This window comes from Monomorium pharaonis, chromosome 10 (assembly GCF_013373865.1).
Source record: "Monomorium pharaonis isolate MP-MQ-018 chromosome 10, ASM1337386v2, whole genome shotgun sequence".
Taxonomy (NCBI): Eukaryota; Metazoa; Arthropoda; class Insecta; order Hymenoptera; family Formicidae; genus Monomorium; species Monomorium pharaonis.
In genome coordinates, this window is record NC_050476.1 from 5,758,008 (window position 1) to 5,771,407 (window position 13,400).

General features: G+C 35.5%; 1 protein-coding gene and 2 long non-coding RNA genes across 12 annotated transcripts in view; 2 read left to right on the top strand and 1 right to left on the bottom strand.

Annotated features, from left to right (window-relative positions):
• The window catches only part of LOC105832935 (peroxidasin), a 164,417-nt gene that overhangs the window by 38,968 nt on the left and 112,049 nt on the right, over positions 1–13,400 (bottom strand). For all 10 annotated transcript variants that reach the window (XM_036292637.1, XM_036292635.1, XM_036292633.1 and 7 more), the window contains one exon: positions 9,173–9,350. In XM_036292637.1, the coding sequence (XP_036148530.1) occupies positions 9,173–9,350 (178 nt within the window). The remainder of the gene's footprint in view (positions 1–9,172; positions 9,351–13,400) is intronic.
• Positions 1–13,400, top strand: part of LOC114255406 — a 56,427-nt gene that overhangs the window by 26,939 nt on the left and 16,088 nt on the right. The gene's annotated exons all lie outside the window — the stretch shown is intronic.
• On the top strand, positions 5,298–13,196 carry LOC118647556. The gene is made up of 2 exons (XR_004964752.1): positions 5,298–6,594; positions 10,331–13,196. It is a non-coding gene; the product is annotated as an uncharacterized LOC118647556 (long non-coding RNA).

Genomic DNA, 13,400 nt, shown 5'->3' on the forward strand with positions numbered 1-13,400 from the left:
ATAAACGGCCAACGGCTCGAATTAACGCGACCTTTTTCACCCTCCCTCGCCTAAATATTCATCGAGTAACAAACCCTCGATATGCCGGCGTTAAGAAAATCGATGATGGCGACGGAGCCCTCGCTCTATTCCGCCTACGTCATGATTAAGCTGCGGTCCTCGCTGCATCATCCGAGGTATCGATCCGGTAAAATCCGTTGAGTAACGATCAATCAAACGGATACAGGCCTGACTTACAGCTATATAGAAGGTAACACGGCTCCCGTGGCAAATCCTCCGGCAATGTTGAACTCGAGTCCATAATTGAATGCCGTATACAGTGGCGGAAGATATCACACGGTGAACGAACATTCAGACAAGCGACGTATTTCACACACTCGGCACAAACGCGAAGGGAGCCTGTTGTAACGCTTTTTGGCATCTTCGATACTCAACCGGCGTATTCTTCAGAAAATATATATATATTTCTCTCCCTCGCTTATACGTAGGAACGTTACGGCACGATTGCGCGTCTGAGAGAATTTGAAAATCCTACGTGTCGCTACGTTGTGTCTCTCGCACCGAAAGGAAGATGACAGGGAAGAGAGGAACAAATACACAACGACGGATTACTTCGTTGACAACTCGATAACGCGATTACTCAATAGGACTATGTAAATTCCGTTAATTGCCGCCTTCGCGGCGAATTTCGGGAGGTAGTGACAGCCCGACTTCTCTCTGGGAAATTCTCCCGCTAATTCCGCAGGGACACACAAAGCGCTTAAAATTAGCACGCGAAATGCTGCATGAATAATAATATTACACGAATAAGAAGAAGACACCTTCGTTAAAGCTACATCACAACTAATAGTGTTTAGCACGGCTGAAACGTTTCTCATCACGTTTCAACGGCTGTCTTACAATAATTGGACGAGGAGGGAGGACAAAAAGAATTCTCCCGTTTAAAGCGCCAAGATGTAAGCGGGGGATAAACTTTCCCGATAAAATCCAACACGCAACCAAAAGACGTACATGAGAATTGACGCGTCACTCCCGGCGCATTTATATTACGTCGCGATATATTATAAACATAATTAATCGAGTGCCATTTGCAAAATAGGACGAAATAAAAGTAAAACCGTGAACGCGTCATATGTTAATCAATGTCACCGTTAACCGTCAAAGCGTGTTAACGCTGATTATACACAGTGCAATTTAACCACGCCGTAATTCGTTTATGGGAATTTGATAACGTACAGGCGCGTGGCAAAACTTGTTTGGATTGGATTTTGCATTCCTCATTAAACAACTTTGGTACATTGATCGATTGCCATGTAACAGCAGCTTTACACGCGCGTTTTAAAAGACACAAATACCATTATTGCTTTCAAATATATCATAAGTAAAAGATTAATCGTGTATATGATATTAATAATGAGATTATTAATATCATTACATCTCCATAATAATAATACGCATCATTTAATTTGCTCTTGTCGAGATCATTTATATGCATATTATTAAAGTAATTATAATTGAATTTGATTTAAACGATTTTCTAGACTAATAATATTTGCAAAAAAATATAGGATAATATGCAAAAGTGCAAACAAAATTCATGTCTCTTTATGATACACAGTGCACAAAATTGAAAAAAAAAGATTTATCTGTGATAAAAAATATTGCTAATTACTCTGGAGTCTTGATAAAATGTTCAGTCACGAATATTTTTCGTTACACATAATTAATTTTATAAAATTACAACTATTAATGAACGTTTATGAACGATAATTAATAAACATAAAGAAAAATAATTAATAAGCTAAGCAAATTGGTTTAAATATGGTTAAAATGTAATTATGCACTGGAAAGGAAATTTAATAAGTTCGTCAAGTCTTGATTAAATAATTTCAATTAAATGTTCATTTAGTACAACCAAGTATTTGGTCGTATTAACTAAATATTTAATTAAAACTATAACTAAAACTGAATATTTATTATCCAGACTTGATTATGATCACCAAACTTTTTCTTCAATATATGTGTAGACAAATATTTTCTTCAACGGTAAGAAAAAAAATTAAATTAACATAAAAAATCGATATAATGATGGCTTACTTTAATGTAAACTAAATTTCTAAAGAGCGACATATTTTAAATAACGTGCAATATCTCAATGTAAAAGATTCTCGTAAGTGAATAAATAGAAAATTATACAGTAACAGCATCGCAAAACAATATAACATATTTTATTACTTATTTTATATATAACTATAAATATAAATTTATATTCAAACAGTTAATTTGCATATTACTGTACATGTCCGGCATAAATTAACTAATGTTACGCAAGTTGTTTTTCGTATTTATCGGATATTCGTATGTTGCAATATGCAGTATAACGTTACATATGTAGTCACGTTGAATTAAATCCATTACGCGTGCTTAATTATTTTATTAGTAGCGGTCGCAGTAAATGAGATCCGCGAGAGATACTTTCCGGTATTTTTATGTTGTTGACCATTCTGTTGGAAAAATACGAAAATATGAAAACGTTCTCTCTCTTTTTAATCTGAAAGGTAAGATCGTAACATTTTATTACAAGCGTATATGAATATTCATTTCGTGTTCTTATTAGCAGCTCGTTGCGCTGCGAATGATCTGCCAACGTGAAAATACGCGTGATACGGAGTAAGAAAAACGGATCCATGTTACTGCCAAGGACTATCTATAAAAATGCAAAAGAGGATGCATAACAATTCCAATAAACACCGCCTTTAATGAGAAACGGGTCTAACTTTAGGAAAGCGCCTGTTCCCCCTTAATCGTACTTTGCGGAAAAGTTTTATAAAATTATGGAAAAGTTTGCGGCCATAATTATCACCTAGGGACGAAAACGTCGCCACTAACAATCTGATATATTTACAACCTTTTTTTAACCACAAATTTTCTCAAATTAAATACTATATCGACGAACGAAATATCATTGAAATGGGTATAAAATAATTTTTAAAAACATTATATAAGAGAAGAAACATATACATGTATGCAAGATAAAATAAGAAGGGAAAATGTCCGTAAAATTCATCATGACGTTCGATAGTTTCTATCTTTCATAACCGTACTTTCAACTTGAAAATCGGCATGTGGGATTTATTTTCATTTTTCATAGGGAAATCTTCTTATATTTGAACGCAATATGGAATATGATCGCGGGAAATAGGAGCAACTTAAAAGTTATATCACGCCAATGGACGGTCTAACAGGAAAAAACTTTGTGAAACACGCAGTATTTATTTATAACATATTCTGTACAGTCGCCGCTGTTTTGCCCTAGCGTTTCCACGCGATGCATATACAACCCACTCCGGGTAGCGACCATGAAGAAGTCATCCCGTAAGTTTCATAAAAGTTTACAGTAGATACAAACTTTTGATCGGTAGGGATCGGCACCGTACGTGCATCCTACTCTTCATTCTACTCTTGCTGCATTTTTGAAAACATACAATTATTAAAATGTAATTACAAATCCTCGTCTGCCATTATTAAATCTTTCACGTAATTTATTTCACGATACTTCATCCATCGTCCACAAGAAAAATTTTACGTTTATAAAAGGTATCATTATTTATTAAAACAGGTTCCGTGATGTTTTGCCGAAACGATAACAAATGAAAATGTTCGACGCTGTTGTAGATACGAGCCCACTAGTGCTACTTTTTCTTTAAATCTTTCAGATATTGCACAGAAGGCCGAGTAGTAATATCGACATTTCGACGGCGTTATTTCGGAAAAAAAGAGGATAACAAAAAACCGTGACCGGAATAGAATTTTGAAATATGGGGCCTATTTTATCGCGGACACAGATATAAAAAAAAAAAGGAACGCCACGCAGTGTCCCCCTTGTTGCTATGAAATATTTGCCACCGTGGCTTCAGCGTGTACGGCCGATAAAACAAAATCCGATTAAATGCTTTGTTTTCGTCACGCGCTTTTTTCCGCGCTACGACGCTCGTGTCCTAATTGATTTGCCGAGTAATGGATCAGACCGCGCGTATCACTATTACGAACGAGCGTCGGAGCGACCGACCAATGATACAATACCTTTGTACACAAAGTGCAATATATTACACTCTACATTTAACGGCGTCCTTAATAAGATATTAATTCGAGATCCATTTATCAAGTTATTTAAATTTTACCACGCTTTTTAAAGATCAAAAAAATAATTTTTTTTATATTTTATAAAGTTTAACGATCCGACATTTCTATAAATCTTTTTTATATTGTAAACTTTAACCGCGTTGTAATGTTAAATTACTAAAAACAATATTAATTAATATTAAGTATATAGTATTAACTGTGTTAAATAATATAGCTATATTAGCTGTATTAATTCCCTTGCAATTCTCTTGATTATTAGTTTAAATATATATTTCTTCTAAATTTATTGGGATCTTATACAGATAAACTAAACGTCTAATAGAAAGATCGCCAATACTGATATATTACTTTATTTTTGCTATTTTTGCTGGATTATATTTTATTATGTTTATATTAATATTAATAAAGTGTAATATTTAGTTTCCGAGAAATAAGGAATGTTATTTTACTTTAGAAGACTTATGTCGGTATTGACGACTTTCCCATAATAAATTGCAGCAACGGTACAGCATTATTTCAATAAATTATTTTGTGCCTTTATAAAAATGTATTACTAGGTAGTATTAAATTGGCTAGTAATTATTACTTATTTTGAGTATTAAAAGTATTAACAGCAGTACTTTTAACACTAAAAATAAGCATTAATTACTGGTCAATTTAATATTGCCCGGTATAAAGACTCATTGCATACATTTCCTTGATCGTAACCGTAAGATTTTAATTCATCATATTGCTCAAATCAGCTGTAACCGCCCGAATTAACTAATCGTATTGCTCAATTTCTTACGGTAACGGTTACAGAAATGTACGTACAATCACCTTTACATTCTATAAGGATGCAGCATTTAACATTTCTGTAATGCACGTTGCTACTACATGGAAAGAACAATTGTAACAGTAACTCGTGTCCGATCAGTTTTCCATCTATAAAGTGATTCCAAAAATTTTTTAAAATTCATAAATATATTTTCAAGTTTCTATAGAACAAATATATGTACTTTTCAAATTACAGTTATTTGCTTTAAAATTGGTTATAATAAATGTACATATAAAAAATAACTTTAGAGTTTTTAATTTAAATATAAAATTTTGAAAAAAATTGATCAAGTTCTTCGAAATTCTTCAAAAATAATTCAGGCACATTAAAGCAAATGATTTTTAATAAAGAGCAACTAGGAAACATTTTTTTAAAATTAGCATTTTTGTTTTTATTGCAAAAATAATATCTTTCCCAAAAAGCTTAATGTTGCACATAATACAATTCTGTTCTCGACAAATTAATTTTTTTATAAATTTAATTTTTCTCTGAGAAAAATAATTTTTAAATAAAAACAAACATTCCGACATTAATGTAGAATAAAAACGAATATTTATAAATTTTTCATAAAAAGACAGCGTTACCTACAGTTCTGGGATCACTAATGCTCGACGTAAAAATCAACGATGTTGTTCGCAGGGAAATCGATGACAAGTTGTGATACCGCAAAGAGATGCACTCCATAAACTTTTTTAATGAGGGGATAAAGAGTAGAGGACTTTTTAAGATTTCAAGAAACTTTTATGAATAGGAATCAATCGAATATGAGTTACCCTGGTTTATGGGCCAAAGAGTAATTATGTAGAACGCTCAAGCATGATAATATTGCTGCGGTAAAAGTTTTGACATTCTAGTGACCAGCTTTTCTAAACGTCCAATATAATTCCCTAATAGTTTAATATAATTATTTTCAGACCTGTATCTCGACAAAATCGCTCCTTCCGTGTTTCTACACGTCACGCACCGCGATATTTCATTATTATCGATTTTTCTATTATCAGAATCGCTTTGAGCAGCGCGCGTTGGGCGATGCATGCTTGAGGCGTGCACTCATAGACTTGACCAACTTAGAGCACGCCCAAGGTGAGGAGTAGCAGCAGATAGGAGGAGGTCGACGAGCTACGTACGAGGTACTACGGAAAGTGAAGTGTAACACTATGTGTAGAACATAATAACATTATACTGCTAACTAACTTCACCGATGTACTGCCTGCTATATCAACCTTGCCTGTATCTTTAGACGTTTAACGCGTAGCCAGTGAGAGTTTTCACATCAACAAGTAGATAGAAATGCAAGTCTGTAAAATTAGATTAGGTAAGAGGCTAACGCAATAAAAAACTGGCCACACTTATAAATTTACTTTTATATCCCGGAATCAAAAACTTTATCACCCTCAAACGACATAATGGAAGTAATAAATTGAACCAACAATTACGGTTCTATCACGAATATTACATCGTAAATAGCATGAAGTTCGATTATTTCTCACCACTCTCTGTATGCGCGCATATAATCTGTGGAACACCTGTGTTTTCAGAAATAACGCGAGCGTAGCTCGTAAGATAGGGTGATACGGTCTTTTCATAATGGTTCATCAAGTCAGGAAAGCCGATGCATGCCATTATAGGGTCCGGTGAGTAATCACGATAGACGACAGCACGATCGAACATCCTTTATTTGCAGCGCTGCATTTGACGCGTTCTCGGTTTAACGATCTCGCAGAACATCTACCGGTGAACAATCAAAGAGTAATAAAATGTGGTCAATAAATTGCCCACACGCATTCTACGTATATGCTGTCTTGACTCCCGCATTGCCACGTTGCATAATATCTAATCAGAAAAAGTTACATCTTTCGATATTCATTTATACGACATAATTTTGATTTAAAAATACAATCTTATATCAAATTTCTGGAAAATATTTGAGAATCGTCGATATTTTTGCACGAATATATAATTTTTATAAAGTATATGGAAAGAGCAGTTTTGCTGAAGTAACTAAAAAATTTTTAATTACATAAATTAAATTTAAAATTAGCTATAGGGAGATATAGATCTGAATATAATTTTATTAGAACATCAAAATAATTAATGAGAAATGTTCAAGCATGATGAGCAATACTGCAAAAAAGTTTTGACATTTTAGCAATCAACTTGAGTGTCCTATATAATTATTTTGGACGTCTAACAAAATTATTTTCAGATCTGTATCAAGTTTAAAATTTAATTAAATTTTTAAATACTTCGGTAAAATTAGTTTTTCTGTGTAAATATTAAGAATGATGAAATATATTTTTCTTCCGTACACAGAGCGTAAATGTCAATATCATTTCAATATTTCTTGATGAAAATTAAATTGTTACTTTGAAAAATAATATTGAAATACGTCAAACTTTTTAGATCTTTAATTAATAACTTGAAAAATAAAAGAAGAAGATTTTTATAAGTAGTTTTGTAAAATGGTTGAAAAATGGTTTTATTTCTACATTTTCTTACGTACATTTCTTTATATATAGACACCAAAAATTATATAATAACACTACATACTAAACAATAAATAATTGCTCGATTGAAATAAAGTTTATAAAAGCCAACTGCACTTTTCTGTGATGCATTATTATACTTATGAAAAAATAAATCAATAGAAAACCAGATTATATCATTATATCATTCAACATTCACTGATACCATTTTTTATCTTCAAGAGAACAAATGATAGAATCTGTCCTAATTACATAAGACTCCTACATTATACATTTGCACATTTATACGCATATGCATATACACGAATATTGTAATAACATTTGATATTTTTGATTCAGTTCAAATTAATTTTAAAATTATTAAAATATTACTAACATATTATTAAATGAGTTTATAATAATATGAATAAGGATTCTATGAATTTTATTTCAATGTAGCAAGTTTACCTTGAGTGTAGCGCCGTATAATAATAATTTTCAATTTTAAATATAAAGAAAAAAATATATTTTTTTAATGTAAAAATAAAGCGATTTTTTTGAAAGATCACAAAACTCTTTAAAAGTTGCATGTTACTTTGTCACAGACACATTTAATCAGAAATAATTTATTTACTGATTTTATTTAAAATAAGAAGTAAAATTTTGCAATTTTAATAAAATAAATAAGCTTTTACAATCATTTTAAAATCACTCCGCATCTAATTTTAATTAATCGAACTAATTCCTGCTAATGATAGCTGTGATCCTTTGTGATTAAAAGCTCTGAATGTTTTATTCAAAGCCTGCTGTCTGCGTTTGGCGCAAGCAACGACCTCGTTCATTATGTGTATCGGTCCACTATAATCGAGCGTTTTCGAGGGTGATTAAATTGTCAACAGTTCACCTGATGCCTGGCATCCTTTCTTCCGAGCTCAATATCGATATGGCCAGTTCCTCATCGATTTTTCAAACATTATCGTGTAAAGTGTCAAACGTGCGACACAAACTAACCGATCATAGTTAAAACGAACGAAGCAGATGCATCGGAGCGAGATAAAGGGACTATATCGCGCTATATCTGAGAAAAATTCGAAATTGTTTTATCGATGAACCGACTGATTGAAAAATCGTTCTACGAAACCGACAACATCAAAATACTGTCTGAAACGCTATTTGAAATTCATGAATGCCGTCATATCTATAGCCAATTAGGTCACACACGCCAGAGGAACCGCCGCAATTGTTGACCTATGGTCGAGAACTTTAATAGAAGCCTTTCAAAATTCACCAGGCGTACTATTCTTTATCGAGACAATTAGAATGCCGGTGTATGCAGGCTGCATAAACTATCGAGGCCTTGTCGAATTATCAGAATGTTAACTGCAGCTATATTTAAACGAACTGTCGTTATGCTGCACGTCAAATAGATAATAAATAACAGACGATAACGGATACGTAAATCTGTACGATGGATATGTAAGTACGTAATGGATGTAGATACGTACATTATCTTACTTAATTTTTGACTGGCGATCGCTGAGTCCACTCGAAATCGATTAATGGTTTCGTTAATTTTCATCGATCCATACTACGATCTGTTTTACAAATGTTAAAAGAATCAAATTCACTTTACCGCTGATTTATGCACTATATTCACGCAAAGGATTACAAGATCAAGAGTGACTCAACCACAGCCCTTCAAGAAGATAAGATCTTATACCGCATCAAAATATTATGTCGTGCTTACCTGATGCCACCGCGAGTCGTGTCGTAATTTAACGTACGAGATCCGTGTCGCCACGTGACATAGCCAGTGGGTTGCGGTATATTGCTGACTACGCACTTCAGCTCTATTGTACTACCCGCTTTGTAGAACTTGTCACCAGCCGTGGCGCCATGCTCATCCACTATTTCCACCTTCGGCACTGCACAGAAATTTATTAAGCTAGTAGGTAATTTCATATATACGTATAGTGAAGAAATAATTAGATTTAATTGTAACGGCAATGCGTAAATAAATGAGTGAATTGGGAAACGCGCCGATTTGACTTTTAGAGTCGGAACCTGATAAAACTGCTATTTACCAGCGCTTTCATTCGGGGAATGCGCATTTCTGGCAAATTGCTGATTCGACAGTAAATAAACGCTAACGCGTTCATAGATTGAGTGATCTCACTTTCGTAAGTGCTCAACTCGAGAGATCAAAGTGGCACTGCGTCATTGGATGCGCGGGCAAATGAAGCTTCGGGATCGAATGGAGGCAAGCATTAGTTGCGGTTTCCGAAGCGAAGTCGCGCTTAATTACTGTCGTAAAGCAACGGGAAATCGTTGCTTTTCCTTTTAGTGCCCCGTCGCTCGTGTTTCGATCAGCGTAACGGTATATACGTCCGATTGAGCCTCGGAAATTTACCTCGTTCGGGGATTTTCGCGTTTCGGACGCAAAACACCCATTCCCAATTGTAGGCAAATAAAAGGGAACGGCTGAATAACGGCCGCGGTAATAATCTTGATTTATCGCAAAACCATTGAGCACGAATTATCCTAACACGTCTTTACACGGTAATTTTCATTCAAGTAGCCAACGTGTAATGTAGATAATGAGTATATTCGATTAATTGCATCTATTTCGAGTGCGGTGTTACGCGAGATAAGTGGTTCGGTAAACAAACGGCGGCGTGGCCTATCTATAATCAACCGTACTGGCGGAATCGAACCAACGCATTCGATGCAAACGGGAGGGGAGGGGGACTAAGTTGGAAAAATTCGAAACTGAATAAAAAGAAAGATAATAACTCTAAAATAAAATTTAGAGACTAATTTTCGCCAATGAACTTTCTGATAGATTTACAAAACAAGCAATATATGAAAAAGAATAAGATAAAATGTTTTCTCTATTATATTTCAGTGCGAGACAAGCAGCACGATGCGAAAAGGCGAAGGACGAGAAAGGAAGAAGAAAAGTACGAGGATACGAAAAATACTGGGAAAAGACGGGGGAAACAGCAGGGCGACAATTGTCGCGAGGAAAACGCACGGACCAACTAGAAATACCAGGCGGACAACCGGGGAAGCCTTTGACCCCGTGACGCGAGCTAATCAAAGCCTTGGCAGACTGATTCCGTATTGCGCTTGCTCCCATTCTCTCCCTTTCCCTTTCCCTTTCCCTCTGTCCTTCTGTCGTCGGCCAAACAATGCCTGACAGCGGCAAACTTTCGAAACGTCCATTTAGGAAAAACTCCATTTGCACCCAAATGAAGGCCGCCGCTAACTGATCCCGCCCCGCGTCTCCGTCTCCTTTCTTCCCTGCAATTCAACGCTTCGCTCTTGCTATTCTGTATATAACTCTCGCACAACGCTCGCGCGTCTCGTTGTTAGCTTCGCCGTCGTCCGCCCGCGACGCATCTACGCGTTAACTATCCCCTATTGTGCGCCTCGTCATTACTAACCGCTTTTCTATCCTCTTTTTTTTTCCATCATGAAACTCGGGACGCGCCCGTTGGAGGGAAAAAAAAGAAAACCAACCCGTTAGAGCAGACTCAAACAACCAAGGACAAAGCTCGCCGAGAGCTTTTTCTTTCTTTCCCCCTTTTTTGGGGGATAACGGAAACAGGAGCCCCCATTTAGCCAGCCCGTGCCCGATTTATCCATTTTTGCTTCTTTATTTATCGAGTTACCCCAGTCTCCTGTCTCCCCTGCGGTCGGTGTACTCCCGGATACATCCTTTGAGGGGTGACTTATACCGCGCGTCCTTTGAGGGTTGCTTTCTTTCGTGTCTCGCGGCATCGCCGTATGTATGCTCTTTCGCTCTTTCGCCCGCGCGCTGTTTTTGCGCGGCGCAAAAAGACATGTTACTCTCCGCGTTACTCTCTTTCCTTCCTTTTGACTTCTCCCCACCCTCTCCCTACGTATCCTTCCCGGCAGGAGTTCGAGGAGAAGGAAGTTTTAACCGAATCAAAGGGATACACTACGAGATATATTTAGATTATTTAAATTTCAACGTATTCTTCAGCGCGATCCTCCGCTCGCACGGAACTTTCGCAGGAACGTTTCGCTGCTACGAAATTGCCATAATTATATCGCCAGCAGTAAATACAACTCTTGAACTTCACAAGCAATATGTACCCGCGTGGAAAAGTTCTGCAGTTTAAATTATATACCTGTGACTGCATCAAACTCTGCAACGTTGGTATAAATCACGGAACTTGAAAATAAATAAAAATTACACATTATATCAGAAAATTAAAAAAAAATCCATCGTTATACGCAGCTCTGCTTCGACCGATCCAATTACAGTGTTCGTTTCATATTTTAATGTAAAATAGTTTTGAATTTATATCCGTGAAACCACCACACACACACATACACGCACACGTGTATCGAAGAAAAAAATTAAATTGTTTTTTTGGTCTGACATCTGTATGATTTTACTCTCCCTAAATTTTACAAAATTAAATTAATTAATATTAGACGTCTTGATTAAATTTAAACAATTTAATTATGTAAAAAAAATGTTAATCACACGAATCCGAGAAAATCAAACATAAACGAGTAATTTGCTTCAATGAGCGGCATCATGATTTCATGTTCGTGTGCTCATTTTGCTCAATTTGAATCCGGCTTAACGTAAGAGCCGAATACGTCATGTATTTTCTGTACATTAATTAGCTATTCAAAACCCCTAATGAAGCTCCGGTGCATCTATACGCGTATTTCTCAAGCGCCTTCTTACGGCTTAAAATCCCTTTCATCAAAAGGTCATCGCGATAAGGAACTCGAAATAATTTGTATCGCGGCGATGATACGAGTGAAACAATGGATTAAGGCTACGGGATTTTACGGGATGCTCTCCTGTGTATTTCGCGTCCCGAGGGCGAGCGCGCGTTCACAAACGACCGCGTGCAATTACAAGCGGGCACTTTGAACACGAGACTCATCGTTGGTACGTGGTTTACGGCGAGCCGTACGACATGCTCGACGAAATTACCACGGGCGAGGAAACGTGTAGCGTGTGGCCGCGCAAAAGAAACCGGAAAGAAACGTAAGGAGGATACCTCGCGCGAGAGCGAAACGAACAAGTATCGTCGGAAAGTTTGACGCGGAAACTCGAGATGTATCAGGATTTCCTATAGGGAGACCGCAGCGAGCAACCAATCTCAAGTTTACGCGTCTAACTTTTACCTCCTCGCGAATATATCTCGCCCGCATACGTCGTACGGAGTGCACGTTATCAGAAATCACTGAAACGTTAATGCGATCCACAAGGCCGCGTGGAACGATTGCGTGAGCAATATAGCTATTCAAATTTATACGTATATAATTCAGATTTCGCGTTCGTAATTGCTTTTTATTATAATTATAACGTGATTGAAGAAATAATTTAATGAGCCTCGGTAAGGAGCAATTAATGAATCGTTAATAAAGACTCGACTAATTAATTGGAATCATCTTTCAAAATTATTCCTTTGAAAATCTTCAAAGACCGCGGCAGTCAACATTAATTAAGAAAAGTTATGTAAAAAGTAAGATCAACAATGAGCAAATTAGAAATGTCATAATGTATGCAATATAATTCATTCATTACGATAACATAAAAATTTTTTAAATAATGTACAACACCATAACTGTTTGCTATAACTAGAATGTTGCGCTCGCTGCACTATAAAAAAATTATGTCAAATCACGGATTATTATAATTTTTAGGGCTCACTGTTAAAAGTGTATATTTACATACGTAAGAATAAAGTTAGAAATAAAATTATTGTTCTTTCGAGTAATCAAACAAAAATTAATTTACTTATCAAATTGAAATTAAATAGAAATATTTATATAATAATTCTCTAACAACATACAATTTCTCTTTAAGCTATATATACAAATGTAAAAATCCAAATATAATATGCGTATCATTATGTTATATAATATTATAAAAAATCATTACATATTTACATAAAAAACTGTAAAGTATATTATTATAA